General features: G+C 38.6%; 1 protein-coding gene across 2 annotated transcripts in view; it reads left to right on the plus strand.

Moving 5' to 3' along the window:
* The window catches only part of TINAG (tubulointerstitial nephritis antigen), a 53531-nt gene extending 28631 nt beyond the window's left edge, over positions 1-24900 (plus strand). The window contains exons 8-11 of one of the 2 annotated variants that reach the window (XM_075086991.1): positions 228-273; positions 5288-5393; positions 23565-23610; positions 24681-24900. In XM_075086991.1, coding sequence (XP_074943092.1) covers positions 228-273; positions 5288-5393; positions 23565-23610; positions 24681-24791 — 309 coding nt within the window. In that variant the 3' untranslated portion in view covers positions 24792-24900. Of the gene's footprint in view, positions 1-227; positions 274-5287; positions 5394-13367; positions 13423-23564; positions 23611-24680 lie in introns of those variants that run through there. The other variant, XM_075086992.1, reaches the window with a different exon arrangement.
* The last annotated feature ends 474 nt before the right edge of the window (positions 24901-25374 follow it).

Raw genomic sequence — 25374 nt, forward strand, 5'->3', positions numbered from 1 at the left:
AAGTTAGAAAAGAAAGTATGCAGTCATAACTGTGCATTAGTGCTCCTTAAATGTATTTCTGAAGGTTATATTAATTTGGTAAGCCAAATATTCTCTAGCAGAAATACAAGTACATTTATACCATATATATATGTACACAATGATAAATTAGTATGAAGTTTAATTTTATTTAATGGAATATATTATCTTCTCTTGCCCTCACTACTGTTGCTCTCTCCTTCCCTCAGGAAACCGATATAATGAAAGAAATCATGGACAAAGGACCAGTGCAAGGTATGGTAAGTTTGGAAGATGATACTATTATTACTGAAATAATTAAAATGTGTAATGTCCTTGTATCAAAACATTAGAAAACACAAACTGCATTCCACAGTGAATAAAACAGACATATACACTGTAGTTCATCTGGGGATGTCTGGTGGTCAAGTAGTACCCTAAAGGCAGCTATACTGCATCAGAATCTGTGATGAGTAAAATGACCTTGAGCTGGATTTGTTGAAAATATGTGCAAAATCTGTGTGCTAGAAATGTGTCTTTTTTTCTGTGACAGTTCTTTTATCATTGATGAAACAGCAATTTGGGGCTGTGCAGGACTTGAATGTTAGCAAAACTCTGCTCTCTAGGGCTGGGATCGATGCCCCCACTGGCTGAGGCCAACCCAGCAAGCCTGCTCTCCTCTGAAGGCAAGGCTGGAGTAAACGGGCCCTCCAGCAAATCATTCAGTGCTGGAGTACTCTCAGAATTTCCCCTTTCAGAGCCCAAATGCTCTTGTTGGTTGTAGAGGGCAGTTTTCTGCTGAACCCTGCAACAAAGATCCCTGACCACTTAGAGAAATAAAGAGACTTCAGCAGGGAGCGAGGGACTGCAAAAGGGTGGTTTAGCGTGGATACCGTCCATTTGCAGCCATGGATGGTGCTGGCAGTACCTGAAAATGCAAGGTTCCTACTCACACCCCATGCCAGTGTAACTGGAGAGGTTGAGGCATGTGGGTTTTGGGGTGAGGGGGAAAGGTCACAGTGAGGGATGTTCACACCTCTTGGATGGGTGGCTAATGCAAAATCAAAGTATTTTACTTCAGGGGACTTTTGCATTTCTACTGCCCTCAATTATATAATGAATTATCATAACCTCCAAATTATTATTGAAATGGTCTTGGTTATTAGATTTAATTCATTTCAGTGCATCATGGAGTTGAAATTACTCATTAAAGCTCTTTATGTGGGCAGTTGCAATTAATCTAAAGCTCAGACTTAACAAGATCAATATTATCAGCCTTTTTTGTTCTGCCCAAGTTTGTTTGCTCAAGGAAAATATTCTTTCCCATTCTACATTTGATCTAGAGCACAATAATTTCCACTTGTTTTAAGAAAAATGAAAAAAATTGGAATCCTCAAGATAAAATTTCAGACATCTATCTAATATTGCATTTGTAGTCCATCTATACAGAGCTTGCCAGATTAATCTGTCAGTACTAAATCTTCCACATAAAATAATCTATATTCAACCATTAGTTAGGTTTTAACTACTCAATAATTCATATGGTTTTTTGAAATGTCATCGCTTTTTCAGAGAAAATGTCTGTATCAGGTTAAGGTTAATCAAGTTAACGCTGTATGTGGAAAAATCAAGATCTAAAGAATATATAACTGATGGTGTATATCACTGAGTGAAATCACCTTCCATTTTTTCTTTTTGCTATGATGATATTTTTAAATGAGTCACAGTTATGACCCAATAATTTGTCCCTGGTTCTCCTTTCTATCTTCTTGTACTACAAATGCAATCAGGGCATAATTCTGATTTTAAAACCATAAAATACTTTTTTTTTTCCAAAATATTCTGCAAATGATCTTCAGATACTGAAAGTGATTTTCCCATTATTCATTCACTTGTTATTCCTCAAAAGCTTACAAAGTGCTTATGGCCAGTCTTCTCTAATGTTCTAAGCAATGGAATAAGCAACAGACGGAAAATATTCAAGATCTTTTCAAGATCATGATGTAGAAAGTCATCCTGTTTGATGATGGATGTACTTGGATTTTCTGGCATATTCAAAGTTAAGAAATTTTTTTAAACAATTGTGAAAGAGTAGATGTAGGAATATAATTAAAAACTTCATGTTGTACACCTTTCAAGTCGGAATGACATACGTCATTGTTTTATATGGTAGAGGAACTGAGCAATTAGCGCTGTCAGATGCAAATGATGAAACACTATTTTTTTAAAAAAATGCATTTTCAAATGAACATAGTGAAGTTTCATTAATGCTTTGAAAACATTTACATGAATAAGCTGGTATTGCCCATTCATCTTTTTTTTCTTTTTTTAATGGACTTTAGGACATAGTCTAATAGTAATAGTGTTGATGTAGGAAAATAATCCTTTCTGTCACATTAGTTAGTCTCAATCAAAGGAAAAGCTAACACATTGTTGGCAGCACATGAAAGTTTTGACCCTACAAAATTACAAGGTCAGCTTTCATGATCTTGGGGGAAAAAAGGTATTTAATTTGCTGACACAAGAAAAAGATCTGGAGAAAACGCTAGGCTACATTAATGTACAGCGCTACAGTTTAGTTCCTTTTGTAGCAACTACTATTAGCTTTTTGTATCTTCATATATCTTAGAGGCACAAATCCTTATCTAAGAATTTTATGCAGAGGAATCCATAGTGGAATTAATCTTATAATCTGCTGCATTTATATGCATAGATCTGACAGCTCAGCATGACTGAGGTACTCATGCATGAGCTACAGTCAACATTGTTACCTCTTCTGATTCATTAATAATTAATCCATTCATCTTGGAAAATGCAAAGTCCCTTCTACATGGGAGGGAACAACGTTGACTGGTAGACTGTGATCATCTCATCCTGTCCAAGTCACAGTCCATAAAGGACAAACTCACTGAATAAATAAAAATATCTCAGTACTTGATTTTGAGTTATCACCTCTCTGTCCACCCTACACTTCATGTACCCAGCCCACTTAACTCTAAAGACTGTACCATTTTCAGCTCCTGATTTAAGTGTATATACATATAGATATACATATACATATTTACATATATATACAAATACATACATATATACACAATATATACACACACTAAATGTAGATATAAAATGTAATCATGGATGAGATTCTCTCATGTGGACTAAAGTTATTCTGGAAACACACTTCAAAATTTTCTATTTAATTTCAGTGGAAATAATTTAGGTGTGATGTTTCTCACAGACCCAAGAACATGTGTTTGATTTAGAGTTGCTGATAAAGAACAAATTGTTTTCTGAAACTGAACATACAGAGCTTGATTTGAAAGAACAATGTGATTTAGAAATGAAACTACCTTCTCCTGTCTCAGCCTGATGATAAATGTGAACTTCTAACCTCAGACCTCCTGTGGGAGGAGTGAATTTTGCAGTCCTTGTATTCACACCCGTTTCTTTGCCTCCCTTTGGCCAAGGTATCAAAACAAGATCCAGGGAAGGGTCCACAGTAATTTTTTTAATGACTCATCCCCTTCACTCCTCTGACACCCTCATCTGGACTAAGGCCAGTTTCTGTTCCTTTGTACTTCTTTAAAGCTCTCCCTCCACAGTCTCCTCTGCAGCTCAGAAACCTCAACAGCGGGTATTTTACATAGTGCTGCAGGGACGTCCGCAGGAGTTAAAGCCCTGGCTCTATACACTGGTAAGCCTGGGGCAGAGGGAGAGGGGAAACCCTTGCAGGTAGCTCTAATGGAGTCCTGAGCTTACAGCTAGAAACCAAGAATAAAGTTTGTGCTATTTTCCACTTGGTCTGTTGCTGTTAATATGTGTGAGCTCTGGTTCTTCAGGCAGCTCGGCAGAAGCTGTAACATTATTCATGAAAAGCATTTCAATTTTTTTCTGATTTAAATGCTATATCTCTCTGCCAGTCTTGCCACCTAGGTAGCATCATGGCTGCTTATTCCCTGTGTGTTGCTATCAGCACACATTTTTTATGTGAGTGACCTCATTAGCAAAGTATATTTCTACTTATGTTTCCTGGGCAAATGGGCTCATTTGACAATGTTTTGAGCTATTGTCTTTCATCCCCTAAAATTTTTGAATGTTTTCTGTTTTAGCCAAGTATGATAGAGGCCAAGAGGTTGTAAAGATGGTTAATTTCCCTCAAGTTTATGAAAATATTCAGACAGGAAAAAGAAATTTGGAAGTGTACCAGACAGAAAAAACTGAAGCATGAGCTCACCTTATTGGATACCACAGATCTATATCAGGCACATATGTTATAAATGCTCCAACCACATAAAAATGTTCAGTGAAATTTGTACTTTATGGAATTCCCAAGGTGCAAGACTTTAGGAAACAAGGTTTCACTAATTCTCATGTTCCAAACTGTGTGGCAGTCTAAGACTGTTAAAATCATAAGCTAAATGTAAGCTGAGATTAAACTTGTATTTAATGTTTCTCATTCACTGGAATCTAAAGGTAATGTAGACCAGGAAAATATTTGCATTTGTCTGGATCTGCTAGCCCACCATATCGCAAAGCAAATGGTATTAAGGTGGCAGAACAAATGTGGAAAAGAAACCCAAAACATTTTTCTTAAAAAACACAACTGACTGATATTCCTAGGCAATAATTAATAGACATAAAATGCAAATTGTAGTCTTCATTCTCTGGCACAAAATTTCCAGTTAATCAGCTCTTTGGCCTTACATTTTTATGGACACAAAGGGTTTTGGTTTGGTTTTTTCCACGCTTGAACTGAAAATCAGGACGAACATGTATACAGACAATCTAGTTTTCCATAAGGAGATTGCTGTGTACTTAATGAACTCTATCTGAGTTTCAGAAAAAAGCACACATATCACTCCACCATATTTCACAGGATATACCCTGTCTGTTAAATACTTTTCTTGAATATGCAGATGCTTTTCAGAACTGAGGATTTTATACATGAACATTGAGGAGATTTGTGTTATTGAATTGGAATTCACTGGAACTGAGAAAACTTATGTAAGCTTACATGAGGCAATATTTCTTCTTACTATATTGGAAGATATCCATGATAGGGAGTTTCCATGACAGGGAAACCCAATTAACTTGAAAAGAGACCTTTAAGAGAACTCTGTTGGAATATTTCCCTCTGATCACTAACAGCAGAGAACTTCTGAGCAATTAGGGTATGTAGTGCAATTGCAACATAACACCACAACAAAAATCTCACTGGTAAAATGCAAGGAGCAAACAAGAAGAGAAGCAATATTTGCTGGCTGTGCTGATTTTTCCTATTGTTTTTTAGCTATAATGAAAGTGTATGAAGATTTTTTCCTTTACAAAGAGGGAATCTATAGACACTCCCAGAAAGCAGGATCTAAATGGAAAACTCATTCAGTCAAACTCCTTGGGTGAGTAAAGCATATTCTTTTACCCTTTTCCTCTGACAGTCATGAAAGTAGAAAAATGTCAATGACCAGTCTGGAACCCAGAGGTTTCACTGTCATAGGTGGAGCACTGTTAGCTCCCAACATAAGATTGTTGTTTCATTTTCACATATCTGAGAATTTGAGAGAACATTGGAAAGAGGTATAGACCCATTGTCTTTTAATCTACTCTAACATTTGCGCTAAAACTTCAAATATGCTGGTTTATAGAATAAAATGTTTTGCTGAGTATTTACAAATATTCCACATACACATCAAGTTGCGAACAAAACTGACACGATTTCCTCCAAACATGTCACCAAGCAGAATGCAAATGGAAACATAAAAATTGCCTCCTAATTAACAAGCACAGCTTACTGGCACAGCAATCTGTGCTCTCTATGCCCCAAACAGAAATCAATGCCTGCTGGGATGCTGCTGATTTTATTTGAGATGCACAAGGAATACATACTCAGGACTGAAACTGCTGCAGAGGTGTGTGTATAATACACTAGTGGATTTCTCTTCAAATGTAGACCAATGCCACTATATTAAGATGACAAGTATCTAATACCATATACACTTGAATTACAGAACACACCATGGGGCTTTATTCTTTGACATGGAGGGAATATACAAGGATGAATTTATTAAATCACCAAGCAAGAAGTTACACAGAAAAATGACTGGAGAGTCTCAAACAAATATTTTATAGGTGGTCTAGTATATAAAAACCCAATGATTCAGGCTTGTGCTAGGAAGATTACTGAGAGTATCTTCAACATGTAGTTCAAGAAATAAAGTGAAATAAAGTTCATTTTGTGCTTGTGATCTTAGTGAAGATATCCTTGTAAAGGACATTTCTGTAAATGGAGATGTCTATGGTTGTGGAAACTGCTGGCTATGAATTATAAGAGTGTGCCTAATAGTGGCTCAGCAGCAGAGAGAAGCAGCAGGCTTATGCAAGATCATCCTTGACCCTATATTGTCACAAAAGTATTGACACAGATTAGCAGAGGAAAAGCTCCTGAAGTATGCTTATAGTGAATGTTGTGAAGCAATGAAAGAGAGAAACTGTAATTTAGCGTGGAAAAATGGAGGACTGAATTAGGAAAAGATGTTTATGAAGGACAGCAGGTATGTATTGGTTTGTGTGTATGTATTTAAGGTATATCTGAAGGGCCATGAGAAACCAGTAAAATTAGACAGTAAAATTTGCAATGCAATTTGAATACCTCAGTTGAGGCATGAGCTGTTGTGAGGTTGTGAGCGTAGGTGTTGGGAGGGCTATGAAGCATGTTTGATGCAAGCATAGGGTGATGACAGCTATTCCTTCAGATGTGCTGCCCCAAATACATGCTGAATAACCTGCTGAGGTGAGTGATTAAGCCAGAATGACATAGGAGGACAAAGCGATGACTAAGGAGGGAGAGAGCAGGAAGGCTATTAATGTGCTGAAGTGGATGACGATTTAAATGGGAACCAATAGGCTGTGCAAGGAAAAGATAGCAGCCCTTAGGCAAGGAGACACTCATGAACAAAAAGCTGAGCACCTTGACTGAGACCGGCAGCTCCCTGCAGAGGATTGCATCGAATGGTCAGTGCAAAACACTGAGGAGGAAAGACAACTTGTCTGATACAGTGAAAAAGGGCATGAGAAGTAAAGGAAAAAGAAGAAAACTGAAGGCAATGCTATTTAAGAAACCTCAGCCTGGTTCAGAGTTTAATATGTGCGAAATCACAGAATCACAGAATCACAGAATGGTAGGGGTTGGAAGGGACCTCTGGAGATCATCTCGTCTAAACCCCCTGCTTGAGCAGGCACACCTAGAGCAGGGGGCACAGGAACACTTTCAGGTGGGTTTTGAATATTTCCAGGGAAAGAGACTCCACAACCTCCCTGGGCAGCCTGTTCCACTGCTCTGTCACCCTCATAGGAAAGAAGTTCTTTCTCATATTGAGGTGGAACTTCCTGTGTTCCAACTTGTGTCCATTGCCCCTTGTCCTGTCATGGGGCACTATTGAAAAGAGCCTAGTCCCATCATCCTGACACCCACCCTTTAGATATTTATAGGTAGTGATGAAATCCCCCCTCAGTCTTCTTTTCTTCAGGCTAAACAGACCCAGGTATCTCAGCCTTGCCTCATATGGGAGATGCTCCAGTGTCCTGATCATCTTCATAGCTCTCTGCTGGACTTGATCAAGGAGTTAAACATCCTTCTTAAATTAAGGGGCCCAAAACTGGACACAGAACTCCAAATGTGGTCTCACTAGGGCAGAGTAGAGGGGGAGGATAACCTCTCTCGATCTGCTGGCCACACTCCTTTTAATGCATCCCAGGATACCATTGGCCTTCTTGGCCACAAGGGCACATGGCTGCCTCATGGTCACCTTGTTGTCCACCAGCACTCCCAGGCCCTTCTCAAAAGAGCCACTTTCCAGTAGTTCAGCCCCCAGCCTGTACTGGTGCATGGGGTTGTTCCTCCCCAGGTGCAGGACCCTGCACTTGCTCTTGTTGAATTTCATGAGGTTCCCCTCGGCCCAGATCTCCAGCCTATCCAGGTCTCGCTGAATGGCAGCACAGCCTTCTGGTGTATGAGCCACTCCTCCCAGCCTGTATCATCAGCAAACTTTCTGAGGGGACACTCTATCCCATCATCCAGGTCATTGGTGAATATGCTGAACAGGACTGGACCCAGCACAGACCCCTGGGGAACACCACTAGTGACAGGCCTCCATCCAGACTCTGTTTTGTTGATCACAGCCCTCTGAGTTCTGTTGTTGAGCCAGAAATGGATTTATTTACTAACTTTAATTGAACACTGCTGAAGTATTCAATGGATCCAACAATATAAAAAATAACCTGTCCTTTCATTGTCTAATGTGTAAGTATTCTGATCTCCAAGGTTATGCCATATAAAAATATTTGCAGAGGTGTTTAATTGTAAAAACTGAATTCAAGTTTGACAAGTTAGAGGCTCTTTGAGCCCAATGCTAGGTGTACCTGAGTTTCTAACGACATATCCAGTCATAAAATGTGGTTCTGCACCATAAAGTCTAAAACACTGTCCTGTATAGGTTTTAATGTCTTCAGGATTAAGCTATCACTTTTTCATATCATGCATTAGTTTGAATTAATTTGAATGTAAAATATGTGGCCTGGGTATGAGTTGTTTGCCACTCACATATAGCTTGGGTGGTATTTTTTTGAGAAAAGGGTAATGCAAACTCCTTCACCTAAATAGAAAACTGATGAGGTTCTCACTAAAGTTGGACTTCAGATAAAAATATTGATGATTATTTGCATTCTGCTTAGCGAGAGAAAAAGGAGCGGAGCCATGCTGACACATAGGGTAAAAAATGCAGTTTTGTGTGGGTTGATGTTTATTGTAGTCTGATTTTTTTATTTATAACGCCTTCTGTAAAAGCAATTCAATATTTGTAAAAGGCAGCCATAATAACGAATGACCATATTGAATTGGTGTTCGTAATCTCTCAGAACCATTTTTGAGAATGCCTTAATCTGCTCATTAATTGTACAGCAAATAAAGTGATGGAGTAAAAAAATGGAAATAAATTTTGGTGAAGCTTACAACAGCTATTTGTACAAAACCAGAAATGCACATATAAACTGCCTAACTGATCATTGGATCATAAGGATTGTAAATGCATTGCCTGACTTCCCTTGTTCTGCACCTTGAAATTGCTAGTTATCTTCTATCATTTGAAGGCTTTTTATTTATAAGATCAGCTTTGATCGGACTGTTAGTCTATCTCCAGTGAGGTACTGTGTGACCTCAGGCTCAGGGAGAGAATGGGAAAAGACAGAACAGTATGGAAGCAGTAGAGGAAGATGTGGAAAAGCCAGGCAGAGTTCATTGCGGGTAGCAGACCATTAGGGTTTGATCATGGTCTCTATGGACAGTGAAATAGGGCTTTCAGTGATCTGAAGGCAGGATGGACTGACCCCACTGACATTTAGAGAGAGTAGGATCGCTCAAGCAGTTTCTGTGCCTGTATTCCAGAGACAGGGAGGTAAGCAGAAAAAGTGAATAATGGAGACTGGTATTCATAACAGCTAAGTTTTGACATGTAAAAGTAAGATTCCTATCTCTCTGCTAGGCAGCCATCATTCCCTTTTTCCTCCATGGCTATTCATCTGCTCTATGCTATGTATCTATCTTAAGGTGAGTTGAATTGTTTTATTGGATCTTATTTCTCTTTGTTGACTATGAAAGAACCTGTGGGGTTACATGAGGCTTACATCAGCTAACATTAAAATGTCTAGGTTAGACTAGAGGAATCCCACTTGTAAAGTAGCTTAAAAACAAAATGACCATCTGACTGGTACATAATATTTATAGTAAGATAATATCTTCAAAATGTCTTGCATATGTACGTTTGTGTATATGTACACACACAAATACAAGGATCTGGCAGCTCATGGCTTGGACGGGTGTACCCTCCCTGGGTAAAAAACTGGCTGGATGGCTGAGCCCAGAGAGTTGTGGTGAATGGAGATAAATCCAACTGGCGGCCAGTCATGAGCAGGGTTCCCCAAGGCTCAGTGTTGGGGCCAGTTTTGTTTAATATCATTATCAATTATCTGGTCAAGGGGATTGAGTGCACCCTCAGTAAGTTTGCAGACAACACCAAGTTGATCTGCTTGAGGGTAGGAAGGCTCTACAAAGGGACCTGGAGAGGCTGGATCGATGGACCAAGGCCAATTGCATGAGGCTGAACAAGGCCAAGTGCCGGGTCCTGCACTTGGGTCACAACAACCCCATGCAACGCTGCAGGCTTTGGGGAGAGTGGCTGGAAAGCTGCGTGACGGTGAAGGACCTGGGGGTGTTGGTCAACAGCCGGCTGAACATGAGGCAGCAGTGTGCCCAGGTGGTCAAGCAGGCCAACAGCATCCTGGCTTGTATCAGGAATAGTGTGGCCAGCAGGAGTAGGGAAATGATTGTGCCCCTGTACTCGGCACTGGTGATGCCGCACCTTGAATATTGTGTTTCAGTTTTGGGCCCCTCACTACAAGAAGGACATTGAGCTGCTGGAGCGTGTCCAAAGAAGGGCAGCAAAGCTGGTGAAGGGTCTAGAGAGCAAGTCTTATGAGGAGCGGCTGAGGAAACTGGGGTTGTTTAGCCTGGAGAAGAGGAGGCTGAGGGAGACCTTATTGCTCTCTACAGCTACCTGAAAGGAGGTTGTAGTAAGGCGGTTCTTGGTCTCTTCTCCCAAGGTATTAGTGATAGAACGAGAGGAAACAACTTCAAGCTGTGTCAGGGGAGGTATAGACTGGATATTAGGAAAAATTTCTTTACTGAGATGTCTGTCAGGCATTGGAACAGGTTGCCCAGAGAGGTGGTGGAGTCACCATCCCTGGAGGTATTTAAAAGATGTGTAGACGTGACACTTCAGGGCATGGTTTAGGAGGCATGGCAGTGTTGGTTTGTCCGTTGGACCTGATGATTCTAAAGGTCTTTTCCCACCTTAATGATTCTATAATTCTATGTGTATATATACATATAATGTCAACTGTTAATGCTACCAGTATGAAACCCAGCTAAAGAGGTGCAATGAAACTGCAAATGGTAAGTGAGCTTAAGGAAGACAAATTGGTCAAAGGTTGGTAATTTTCACTTTTTTAGCTCCACTCTTCCTTTAAGAAGACTAATGACTGAAAAATGGCATGTGAAACTGTCCTTATCTCAATATCTCGTAATAATAAAAGTAGACTGAATTCACATCAAAGACGAGCTTGTTAGCAGATTTTCTCTCAGATCTGTACTTTTAAGCTCTAGTTGCTGAACAGACTTGTTGAGTCTATTCTACAGCAGCTCCTCTCTAAAACTGGTGCATCTATTTTTGATCTTCTTTTCCTTCTACTCCTCTGGGTTTCTTAGATCTACCTAGGAAAAGATGACAGAAGAGAAATGTAGTGTCCATAGGGAAAGAGGCAGATTTGTTGACAGTGTAAGGATGACAGTCTTTTCAGCATAGAGGTAGTACGTTGGCTTAAATAGCTACACTTCTAGTTCAAATATATCTCTTTTCAAAGTTAGGCTTAGTGAAGTAAAGTATCCACCATTAATGTTTGCAGCCTCTTCAGACCAATCTTCTCTCAGACTTTTTCCTCTGCATCACTTCAGTATCAGTGCCAAGCTACAATATCTGATCCATACCTTCAATCAGAAAGCTGTATATGTTGATTCCCTGACACTGAAAAATTCAGAAAGGCCCCAAAATCCAAGGTCTTTGGCTGCAATCAAATCTATGGACTGTCACCTTAATGCTTGGAGGGGTCAATAATAATTTTATTAAAAGACTTAGGTACTGTTTCATTAACAAGATAGATTTTCAGGTGTTTGGAAGGTGCTCAGAGTGACAAAGGACTTTCATAAGAGGACACTGAGAGATATACATTAATTGGAAACACGTTTCCCCTCTATTTTTATTAATGATTCACTGAAAGCTTTAAATTCAATAGTGCAGCAGATTAAATGTCGTTGAAACATCTACACCCTGAAAAAAACATTGGTTGAGTGTTTCTTAACCCAAAAAGCCATACTAATGGAGATAAAATTGACACGTGAGGCAAAAACTTGTGTTGAGGGGATAGCGAGACAGAGCAATAGCAGTCTAAGATTTAATACACAATTAAATGACTCACCTGTGCAATGTCCAAAGGCTTAAAAAAGACACCAGTGACTACTTTTAGTGACATCTCAGGTTTTGGCTTTGAAGACACTTTGTCTGTTCATTTTCCTCTTCACTTGTCCTCACTTGAGCTTAGGCTCAGAATAACAACCAACGCCCAACATCTTAAACCACCAAATTATTTTCTTCCTGACTAAAGAAACCTTGGGTTGAGTTTCCTTTTTCTTCCATGGGGGAGAAAAAAATCTACTTTATTATTGTCAGGCAATCAACATCAGATATTATAGTTTAAAAATTAAAGAGCAATGCCCAAAAATACTTTGCAGCAAAGAGAAATACATTAGAAGATCATGGGGAAAAGATACACGGTGTAAGATGATTAATGCAGTTAAGACCATAAGGCTGTCTCACATATAATTCATTATGGTAGATTTGTGGGAATGATTTATCTACTGACTCACTGATAATTTGGCTCATCTCTCATGTTGATAAGTCCACGCCAAACCATATTTTCAAATTACAGCAACCCTTTTCTAAGAAGTTTGTCTCATGGAGAACACTAGTCAGTGACCCTAACCACCTTCTTATTAATAAAACATTAAGAGCTAAACTTCTGTCTAATTGAGTAAATGAAAATCATAGTCTTTGAATGGTACTAGAATTTTGTGTTACAGCACTAAGAACAGGACATAACCTGCACTAGCTATACCTTTTTTTTTTCTGGTAGCATTATGACAGCGATACAACCAAGTCCAGGGAAGAAAGTGAGATGAAAAGTTTTAGACCGCATGTATTTCTGTCCCACTCTTTTTTTGTCTGGAGAAGGAGGTACTGTGAGCCTTTTATGAAAGCAGAACTTTGGTATTAAAATAAACCAGGTCAAGATGAGAGGGACCAAGTAATCTTTGTATTCTGTTGCTATGTATATATAGTCTATGGGAAGACAGTATATTTGCCAAAGAGATTTCATTGTTTGTTTGGCTAGTACAGTGACAGCAAACTAGCAATGCCTACATAGAAAACATAGTATTAGACAAACGAGTCCAATTTGTTAGCACTGATTGTGGTCAGCACTTAGGTGGGGTGAATTGCTTTCAGGAGGTAGCCATCTCTCTTGAAAGTAGAGTGGTTCTTTTCCTAATCCAAATGTCTCAGTTTCCTAAAGTTGAATTGGTTGAATTTGGACTTCACTAAGTCTTGTTTGATCACCAGCATATATTTTCAGAGACAGAAAGGGACAGAAATATCTCATCAAATATATAACTGTGGAAATCCCATGGTTTATGTGTCCTGACAGCCAAGAGGACAAACCACATCGTGGGATGCATCAAATAAAATATAACCAGCTGGTCGAAAGAGGTGATTATCCTGCTGTATTCAGTGTTGGTTCAGCCTCACCTGGATGGAGTGCTGTGTGCAGTTCTGGGCCCCACAATTTAAGAAGGATGTGAAGGTCCTTGAATGTGCCCAGAAGAGGACAAAGCAGCTGGTGAAAGGGCTGAAAGGAATGTCCTATGAAGAGCAACTAAGGACTTTGGGTTTGTCCAGTTTGGAGAAAAAAGGCTGCACGGCAATCTCAGTGGTCTGTACAGCTTCCTGAGGAGGGGAAGTGGAGAGGGAGGTGCTGAGCTCCTCCCCCTTCTATCCAGAAGGACACGTGGGAATGGTTCAAAGCTGTGCCAGGGGAGGTTTAGACTGGACGTTAGGAAGCATTTCTTTACTCAGAAGGTGGTCAAACACTTGAACAGGCTTCCTAGAGAGGTAGTCGATGTCCCAAGCCTGTCAGTGTTTAAAAGGCATTTGGGCAATGCTCTTAACAATATCCTTAGTTTTTGGTCAGCCCTCAAGTGGTCAGGCAGCTGGACTAGTTGATCATTGTAGGCCCCTTCCAACTGAAATAGTCTATTCTAAGTTTATGCTAAAGTTGTATTGGAGGTTATATAAGGTTCTAGTTGTCTTTTTTTGACCTGAAGATCTTTGTGAGTGAAGAAATTAACAGAAATGAAAGTATTTGGGGAAAAAAAAAAAAGAGAAAATTATGAAAAGTTTGAAAAAGCAAAATAGGAGTAAAGACCATAACTTTAAAACCAGAACACATACATTTCCTTTATACATCCTCTATGCATGCTGTTTTTTAACAAATTCATTGCTTCTGTCTATGAAGATAGGATGTGACACAATCTTATCTTCAATGCACCCCCACTCTACAAAGACAGGGAGGAGACATTGCAAACAAGCAATCCAGAGACAAATCTTATCTTTAGTCCCATAAATCTGGGGTTTTTGCCAGTGACATCAATAAATCCAACACTCAGCCTACAAACTGTAACTTGGAAACTGCAACTGTGAGTTGAAGTGGTTGAAAAAGAAATTGCCGGAGTGATTTAAAATTGTATTCTGCTGTTTGTCTATTACTGATTGGTAGATGGGGTTTGTCACTATGTGAGAAGAGTCTTTTCTAGATATAAATTGTTGAATCACAGAATTCAGAAAGATGATGTGGAATGTTGATTCCTAGAGCACAGGTGTTCAGTAAACAGTTTAACTCCTCGGTTAACGCAAAGCTCTTACTTCCTCTAACATCGACAGATCTGCAGGAAGTAATAGCTTGAGATCTGTGACCTTTTATTCTTCTTTACTCTTAAGGCCTTATTTATTTTTAATTGACATCTTTAGTCTTAAGGAGTCAGTTTGTATAATATTATTTAACACACCGTTTAGATGACTTTTCTGTATTTGCTAACAGCACTTTACCCACAAAGCTGAATATAAGCATGCTACAATCTAGTTTCTGTTCCCCTATAAAACACCTCAGTTTTGAGGCCACTGCTGATAACACTTTTTGTTGTGTTAAGTTTATTTCTAGCTTTTTTACGGTTTCATTCAATGATATTTAATTATCAACGGCTATGTTTTTTTCTGAAAATTTTCTTTGTACTCCTCTTATGAAGTGCACCTTCATTGTACTGATGCAGTTTCTTAAAAAAAGAATTAGGAAATGGCCAAACAAACTTAATTTCCATTCTGTGGAAAAATACTGAAACAGTCTCCATATTTTAGATTTTTTAACTGTCAGGCAGTGTTGTGCATTCAGGGCCTACTCTTACAGAGTTAGTATCAGGGGAAAGTTACCACTGAAAAGGACAGCTAAGGTGCCTCTACTACATAAAACTGGATATAAAACTATGAAAATATTTTTATGGAAGCACACAAGTATTCATCCTTTTATCTGGAAGAGCACCAGAATTCTTTTTACAGAGTCAGCTGGAGCCAGTTTCCCTTGAGTAAATGGAAATACCTCGCTTACTTTTTCTTCTGAAGGGGACTGAATGTGGTTTGGTGAAATTACTTTTTATTCAAGTTTATTTTTGATTGAAGGTCATGATGGTTTCTTTTGGAAAAGCTAAGTGGTGTACTTATTACAGAATATTTTTGTCAGACAGAAAACTCCCATTTTTAAGTATTTTTTGGTAATTGATAGGCAGACCTTCTCCTTAATTATTCTTTAAAATCTCTTCTTTTTCTTCTTAATAAAAATGAAATTTTGGAGGGGTAAGGTTTTAAGCTTTTCCTAAAAATACCAAAGATTGGGACATTAGTCGTCTAAAGCTTTTTAAAAATAATGCTAATAGATTCCCTGTCTCTGTTAGTAATGAGGTCCAGCATCTGTTTGCTTTTGAAATGTCATTCATTTGGAGTAAATATCAAGCTGGAATAATCACAGAAGCAAGAGACAAAGAAGTGCTATGAGATTATTTTGGTCATCTTTCAGAAAATGTAATATTGTTCTCTAATGGGTATTGTCCAAGAACGTGTCAACTCACTTTTAAGTGTGTCATTTCCACTTGGGAAATAATTCCACGAGGAGCTAAATTACTTCCTTGTTGAAATACTTTTTCTTGATGTTTTCTTTCCTGGACTTCTTCCCCCTGTCCTATCTATCAACTAATATATGACAATTTTCTCTTTCTGCTTGGCATTTGAGCCCTACAAACATCTAGGTTGTTGGTGTCTACATGTTTTGACGTATTCTTTTCTCAGTTTGTCAAACACACTTTTAAAAACTACTTTTAAAAGTAGTTTTAAAATATTTTTATTCCTAGAAGTGATTTATCAGGTTTAGTGTAGCACTCCAGTCATACACTGTAAAATCTTTTATTCAAAAGGTGCATGCTCTTGCCTACTTTTAATCCCAGCTTCCTGGGTTTTCTTTCTAATGTTGTTAGCATACCTAAAGCAGGCTACATGTCTAATTTGCTGCTCACTATCACATCTATTACCTTCCCAGGCTTTTGCTTCCCTGGAGACACTGGAAATCTCTACCTTCAACAAGGTTGGGATGTCATTAGTTAGGAACATGTAATTTGGATACGTCTACTTTAGGAAAAATTGGTAATGACTGCATTGGCTACATGAGCTACCTGATCTCAGGAACAAGAATTGTCAGAGAAAGAAAAAGAACTGTAGGAGGAGATACAATATTGACTGTATTAAAGAAATTACATCAGCTAACAACTCTGAAAGTTTCATAGTTTTTTTATGGAGTAGTGACAATCATTTATTCATTCCCACTGAATTTAACCTATAGTCAAAATATTGATACCTCTCACATTAATGAATAGATTCCCATTTCTTTTCTTTAAATACTACTTTCTGAAAGTAAATAATGGCAACAGGATTTGCTCTTCTACTAAACCATTTTCAATTACAATGCCCAGCACAAAGGGGTTCTGTTCCATGATTAAGACTCCAAGGCACAGCTCTTTTACAGGAAAAATTAACTAAGGTGTCATTTTTCCTTCCAATTTTTTGGCCCCTAAACCAGCTCTTGTGCCAAGCCATGAGGGAGCATAAAGTGCACCCCAGATTAGTTTAACAACCTTTTTAGCAAAATACATTCCTGGTTTAATTTTGTTCAACGAAACTGTAACATCTATGATTTTGTGCTATATTGTGAAAAACTGACATATATCAGAACTGTAATTTCCATGTTTATTATGATAATTTCATCTTCTTGTCTAAATTTTTTGTTTTATCCTTGATGGCTTAAGATGGGCAGAATCCAAGTCCTTCAGTCTGTAATGTCTTAATTCTCCTCATTTACTCTGAAGTCATGTGTTACAGTTGTGTAGTTCTGGAAGTTGATACATTCTATTGTCTGCTGATTCCCATTCACTATATTCACTGTATATTTTCTAATAATTTCCAGTCTTCTCCTTTGCTCATCTCACGCTTCAGTAGGAAACTAATTGTTTCAGGATTCAATTTGAGATTCAGGCAGGTGTGATGTGCTGGATGTCCAAATTCTCATCACAGTGATGTTGATCTAGTCAAAAAAGTCAGTAGAGACTGGAGGGCAACTCAGCTACAACTGTTCACAGATCCATTAGTTGCCCCATACAGATATTTGGTGCTACCAGAAGTGGGAAGATCTTCCCACTTGGCTGTGTCTCCAAAAGGACTTTGATGTTTCATAGATGTTCTGTCATGTCTGCCAGAAACATGTGGATGTCTCAGGCACCCTAAGGCATCTCAAATAGCCCTCGACGCCTGCATTTAGGCAAGTGAATGGATCTCAATGTATTCTGTTTGCTTCTGTGGGACACACATGTTTAAATATCTTAGTCTTGAACTAAATCCCATAGTGTTTTACTGTCAGGAAAAGGCAAATTCTAATTCCACTTCTGACATTAACATTTACATTAAGGAAAATAATGCCAATGTACTGCTTCAATCTCAGAAGAGACCAGTAAAACAATAGTATACTGTATTAACTGCATTTTTGAAAATATTGTAAAGAAACTACTACGTAATCTATCTTTCCATAGCATACCCAAAGCAAAAATTTGCATTGAGTAATAATCTTTGTACTACTGGTTCCTTTCATAACCTATACAGAACTTTTGCTTTTCGGGGACAGAAGTGGGTGGCTTATTTAGCTCCTTCAGGATTATACTTCTAGTTACTGATATTTTATTTTTATTTTGGTCTTGAAGATTTTGAGGGACCAATCAACACTTCATCTGAGCTGCTACGCTCCAGGAAAAGACATCTGGAATGCTATCACTTTCCACATTTGCTATCAATAATATATATACAGGACGTGAGCTACATTGAATCAAAACCGTTTTCTGAATTGTTGAAATAAGGTGCCATCCAGTTTCCATTCAGCTTAGCAGATGGCTAAGAGCTTTAGAAGGTTAACATTTCCTCTGAATTTATTTGTGTGTTACTAAATATTATCTTATCATTTTAACAACTTCCTCTCAGTCAGTCTTTGTTCGTATTTCAAGGAGCAGTACTTACAGCAGCAAGTAAAACAGCAGTTAAAATTCAAGCTGAATTTAATATTATTCATTTACATCATATATTTCTTTATAACTCAGAAAATTTGCTCTCAGATGCCTGGCTTAGCAACAGAAAGGATATTTAGAGATTTGTTTTCTCTGAGGAATCTAAACTTAAATTAAGCTTAAAGTGGAAGCTGTGCTTAGATGCCATAACATGTTTGATAGGTGCAACTAAGGGATACAATACAGAATGAATTTATTCCATCAGTAAGGCTGCAACCATGAAAAATACTGAGGTATAACTTTATAGGTTGGAAAAGGGAAAAAGAAATTGCAAAGATCAATGCGATGCTTATTCTGAGAAATCTATTATAGAGAATTGAGAAATCTATTTGAGAAAATATGTTCTCCTTTCCTAAAGGTACTACTGCGGAAACCCTTTCCACTTAGCAGATTTTTGAAAGAATTGTTTCCTCTTTAGAAGGTATATTAGTATGAATGAGCCAAGAAATCCCCAGAAATGCTCTTAATGTTGCTGGCTTTCACTCCCAGAGGCAAGATGTCAAGTCAAACTGGCATGTGACTACAAATCCTACATCACTGAACAATATATATAGACCATGGTTCGCAAAACAACAGCTGTTTCCATCACAGCTGAGTGCTTTTTCAGACTGAAAGAAGTGTGTTAGCCTGGAATAAATGAGAATTGGTGAATGTCAGCCAGCCTTTGGAACAAGCCTGAACAAACTGTGCTAAGTTTTAGGAAAGGCTTGGTAAACAGGCGTAGGACCTCATGCCACAGTTGGTGCCAGTAAAGGTCATCATGTATGGAGACACTACTTCATTCTGCCTTCCCTGCTGAGTCCTGCTCCTGATTCATGTGCTAACTCCAAGACTGGTTTCTATTAGTAAACAATAAATCCACCTTATTATTTGCTTGTTAGACTCCAGCCATTTTTTTTAAATAAGTGGCAAAACCACTTGCCCGATCACAATCTATTACTATACTTAGTTATTTAACTGTTATGCAAAATCAACACATTGAATAAAAAATTTAATAATTCATAGACCTGTAGACTAACTGAGGCTGGAAGTTGTTTTGTCCAACTCTCTGTGTCCTAAATTGGCAAAGCCATCTTAGATCAAGTTTCTTAGATCATTGAATACTTTAGATGAGGAGGGATCTCTGATGGTCATCTAGTTTAATCCCCCAGCTCGAAGCAGAGCCATCTTTATAATTAAGGTTCATGGGGCTTCTCAGGTTGAGTTTTGGATATCTCTGAGGACAGATGTTCCACAACCTCTCACTACCATAGTGCCTAACCACTCTTGTAGGAATACTTTTTTCCTTATCTCCAACTGCAATTTCCCTTGCTGAAAACTTTGACTGTCATAGAATCATAGAATCGTTAAGAATGGAAAAGACCTTCAAGATCATTGAGTCCAACCGCTAACCTATCACTGCCAAGTCCACCACTAAACCAGATCCTCAAGCACCACATCTACCCTTCTTTTAAATACCTCCAGGGATGGAAACTCAACCACTTCCCTGGGAAGCCTGTTCCAATATTTGACAACCCTTTCAGTGAAGAAGTTTTCCTAATATCCAATCTAAACTTCCCCTGGTGCAGCTTGTGGCTATTTCCTCTTGTCCTATCGCTTGTTACTAGGGAGAAGAGACCAACACCCACCTCACTACAACCTCCTTTCAGGTAGCTGTAGAGAGCGATAAGGTCTCCCCTCAACCTCCTCTTCTCCAGGCTAAACGATCCCAGTTCCCTCAGCTGCTCCTCATAAGACCTGCTCTCCAGACTCTTCACTAGCTTTGTTGCCCTTCTCTGGACACACTCCAGCAACTCAATGTCCTTCTTGTACCGAGGGGCCCAAAAGTGAACACAGTACTCGAGGTGCGGCATCACCAGTGCCGAGTACAGGGGCACTATCACATCCCTGCTCCTGCTGGCCACACTATTCCTGATACAAGACAGGATGCTGTTGGCCTTCTTGGCCACCTGGGCACACTGCTGCCTCACGTTCAGCCGGCTGTCAGCCAACACCCCCAGGTCCTTTTCCTCCAGGCAGCTCTCCAGCCACTCCTCCCCCTGCCTGTAGCGTTGCATGGGGTTGTTGTGACCCAAGTGCAGGACCCGGCACTTAGCCTTCTTGAATCTCATGCAGTTGGCCTTGGCTCAATCAATCCAGCCTGTCCAGGTCCCTCTGTAGATCCTTCCTTCCCTCAAGCAGAATTAACACTCCCCAAATTGGTGTCATCTGCAAACTTACTGAGGGTGCACTCAATCCCCTTATCCAGATAATCAGTGAAGATATTAAACAGGACCGTCCCCAACACTGAGCCCTGGGGAACACCACTCGTGACTGGCTGCCAACCAGATTTGACTCCATTCACTACCACTCTCTGGACTCGGCCGTCCACCCAGTTTTTAACCCAGCGCAGAGTGCACTTGCCCAAGCTGTGAGCAGCCAGCTTCTCCAGGAGAATGCTGTGGGAGACAGTATCAAAGCCTTACTAAAGTCCAAGTAGACAATGTCCACAGCCTTCCCCTCATCCACTAAGCAGGTCACCTCATCATAGAAGGAGACCAGGTTAGTGAGGCAGGACCTGACTTTCATAAACCCATCTCCTGACCATCAACTGTACACGTATCAGGAGAGTCTGCTTTATCTTCTCTATACCCACCCTTTGTAAGGCAGAAGACAACCTCTCTCCTGAGAGGTGAACAAAGCCAGCTCCTTCAGCCTCTCCTTGTGCATCACATGCTCCAGTTCCCAAACGTCTCAGTGGACTCCTGCTTGTCTTGTTCCAGCCTGTTAATGTTTTTCCTGTATGGGGAAGCTCAAAATTGGACACAGTGTTCTGGATGCAGAATGGCAGGTCCTCACTAAAGGGGATTGGTCATATTTCTTGACCTGCTGACTGCACTCTTGTATACTTTAATTTAATGTATTTTAATTTAGAGTATTTGGATAAATGCCCATGGGCATAGATTCCTAAGTAAGCAGCTCTTCTTTTAAATTGTAAGATAAAATGCATATGTCAAGTACCTCTGTTTGTATCTGACTATGATGGAACAAAACCTAGGAAATTAAATTCATGGATATGTCATAGTCAAGGATAAAAAGGATACTTTTCCATTTTGGTTTCTAAGTTTTCTTCCATTTAGAAACATTTCTGATAATCAACAAATTCCTTTTAGTATGAAACTAGAGGTTGACTTTTTTTAAAAAAAACAATGAATGTTAGAAGAATATTTCATTGCAGAAATGCGAGTGTGCAGAAACTGGTCATTATCCTGCTCAAACAAGTGGGAGAGATAACATGTAGTACTGAATGAAGGGATACATGAATATAAATTCAAGTCAATTTTCCTCTGTCTTTAAGACTGATGTAAATATTGGACCTTCACACTGCAGCTGATGTAATATTTTTTAGTAAAATGGGCATGAAGAAAGAAATAAATCTATAGCTTATTATATATTTTCCTAAAAATTTATGGTCATAACAGACTGTATATGAAATACATTTGGTGAAGAAATGGCAAAGAACCCTGAACGTTCACATGGTAATTCAGAGAAAAAGCATCATAAGGCCTTTCTGAAAAACAGTTACATTCAGTGGTCATTATGACCAACGCTGTTTTTATGATTCCTTGCATTTAATGAGCAGTGACTACAGTTTGTTCTTGCAGCCGTAATCCAGACTTCTCCTCTCTGCTACTCATCAGTTTGTCTTGTTTTTCTTTTAACTTTGGCTGGAAGTGCAGGCATTCCACATATGTTAGCATTCACTGTTAACCAAGGAGATCTGATGCCACCATGACTATTAAAATTTTTTTACAAAGGTGACACAAATATCTTAATTTCCCCATTCACAGTGTGGGATTTCATATCATATATTTTCTGCTTGTCTTTCAAAGTGAATGGAGCACTGCAAATACAGCTCAAACACATGGCAGTGGTGGGATATACACAGATGAACACCCTGTCAATGGCATTCTGTATATTCTAGGATTAACTTTATACTGTGGAAAGACCTGTAAATGTTCATACCTTTGGTTTTCTGTTTATTTGTGCTCTTTTACAAGCACACAAACATCCTGAAAGAAATTTTTTTCCTGTAAGAAATTTTTTACAGTGAGGGTGGTGAAACTCTGGCACAGGTTGCCCAGAGAGGTGGTAGATGCCCCATCCCTGGAAACATTCAAGGTCAGGTTGGACGGGGCTTTAAGCAACCTGATCTTGTTGAGTTTGTCCCTGCTTATTGCAGGGGGAGTTGGACTAGATGAACTTCCAAGGTCCCTTCTAACCCAAACTAATCTATGATTCTATGACATGTGAATAGTAACTAGACAAACGTTTGTTTTATAAATGCAAAACAAATCAGAACTCTCTAAGCAATCAGTAGACATACCATATATACCTAGCTAGCTAAGACGTGCAGCCTAGATTTGCTCATTGAACTACATCCAGATGATGGACTGCACCTTCTTTTGCCCCGTAGGTATACAAAGTGAGATTTAACAACTCAGAGCACTGTGCAGTTCAGCTACAACTACACAATTATGAAAGTCCTATCACCTGGCAGGTGGGGACAATCTCTTGTGTGGTTTCATGGATATTGCCACAACACTCATCATGTCCTCAAAGATGACAAAGAAACATCAAGTAAATTTACAGGTCATCCCCCACACTGTGCAATAAAACAGATTAGGTTGTCAGCAGTTTAATTTGGGATGAGAAAAGCTTGGAACATATTCAGTCCCAACTGACCAGCTATTTTTGTAATGGTGTTGGATGAGATTTAACAAAGAAGTTCCTAGGGATCTTTAGCTGAATTGAAGAAATGTGTACACATTAATTTCAATACCCCTACTGTTTAGTTCAGCTGGCAAGCTGTCCAGAGCAGAGATTCTGTCATTGAAAACAGGTTTTTGCAATGACTAAAATTACACATAGGTTAACATTTTGTAGTCCCTAATGGCAATGTCTTGTGGCTAGCAGGATACTTATCTTCATTTTCATCACCAGCAGAGTTTGTTATTTAAAAACGGAGACATCTGTCAGTCATGCTTTGTTCTGATACTGGTATTCGGACAACTAAGACAAGCTTTTCTTTTCTGATTGTTTGTTTAAAGCTAAAATATATGAACATATGCATAAAAGGTCTCACTAGTGCTATCTCTTGCAATAGGTGGGGAGCATTAGCTGACAGAAATGGACAGAAACAGAAGTTCTGGGTAAGTGGATCCTTAGCACTGTGTTTTGAGACAGAAGAAAAAAATCTCTACAACACAGATTATCTAAACCCAACTTCTTTCTTTTCATTCACTTTCTTTGTGTCATTTTTGTTCCTTCACCTTAAAGTTCTCTGCATAATTCTATTCCCTTTCTGGCAACTTTTATCTTCCTGACCCTTGAACTGTAGCATCATCTACCTCAATTTCAAAGCCTGTTTCATCTGATCTCACACCTATATCTGCGTTTTTCCCTACACTGTCTTTACTGTCTCAAATCTTATTCAAATTCTCAAATGTTATTAAAATTTCCCATGAAAACTCAGTTCTTTTTGACACCTGCAAATGAGACTCAATAAAAATAATCAATATTATTTGTTAAAACATTTGGACAACCTATCTATTTAAACAGCTTTGGCAAATGTTATCCAGCTATCAGAAAAAAAACCCAACATTGGGTTTCAGCCATTCAGAGTAAGTCAGGTTTTATTACCTTTATTATGATTAACAGCTCATCTCATTATTCCTCTGTTCAGGAGAAGGTAATTTGGAATTTACATAGCTGATGGCAGGGCTTACGGTAGGTAGTATCAATGACATGTAAGGCAAAACTTCTACTGACTTAATTAGAAACTAAATTGCTCAATATGTCAATAGCTATCTAAATGAAACCCTATTTATTAAAAGTCAGCTTTTTTGTGTCTTGGGTCTCTCTTTAACAGATTAGTTGTAATTGGAATTTTGACCATTGTTGTTTCAATATCCACTTTCTCCAGCCAGTAGTTGAATTATCTAATGATTTCTGTCTCAATTTATCAAACTGCCTTGTAGAAGTACTATTCCATTTTTATTAACCCTGGATTTGGAACTGAAGTTTTGATCAAAACAAAAAGGAACAAATGATTAGAAATCAGAAAAAGATGCCTTCTGATTCTCAGTACACCAAAACTGAGAAATTCTGTTTCTTAAAAAGGAAACTAACACAAAATATTAATTTTGCATTTTACACCTTGATTTTTAAATACTACCTTAAAATTAAAATTTATATTTTTTTCCTCTTTGTTTTTCTTTAGATTGCTGCAAATTCCTGGGGAAAATCTTGGGGAGAAAATGGTTATTTTAGGATTCTACGTGGACAAAATGAGTGTGATATTGAGAAGCTGATTTTAGCTACTTTGGGATAGCCATAGTCCTCTACTCTAATTGTATTGTACCATATCTGCTTTAAGTATCTATTCTTTCCACTGTTGCATATTGAGTCTTTCTAGAGAAATAAAAATGTCTTCTCCGTAAGTTACCTTTCTTTCTGTTATGGCTTATTAGGGCTTCCTGACCTGAACACACCTCAGCCATCACAACACTCTCAGATCTCACCTGATACAAACACTCCTTTATACTAACAGCAGGTTGTATCCAGGACTACTAAAAACCGTGGTGTCTCACTGAGCAGGAAGTTCCCTCCTCTGTTATTTACATCTCACCACTATTTTGTTACATTACTAATGGTTGCTTCAACAGTGCCTGAATTAAATAGAGTTACATGGTTAGTCTTAATCTCTTTACAATACATACTCTGGTCACAAATCACTTTAGAAGTATTAGGTGCTTTTTCACACAGAATTGGCTCATGGTCATACAGGATAAAAAAATTCCAAAAAAATGTAGGTAGAGTTCTGGTGCTGCTGCAGAATAATTATTTCCTATCCTAGCTCAGATAAGTTGTATCTATGTATCATTATCTCTTCCAGGAAATTAATTTTTTACTAG

Source organism: Phalacrocorax aristotelis, chromosome 3 (genome assembly GCF_949628215.1).
Source record: "Phalacrocorax aristotelis chromosome 3, bGulAri2.1, whole genome shotgun sequence".
NCBI classification, from domain to species: domain Eukaryota; kingdom Metazoa; phylum Chordata; class Aves; order Suliformes; family Phalacrocoracidae; genus Phalacrocorax; species Phalacrocorax aristotelis.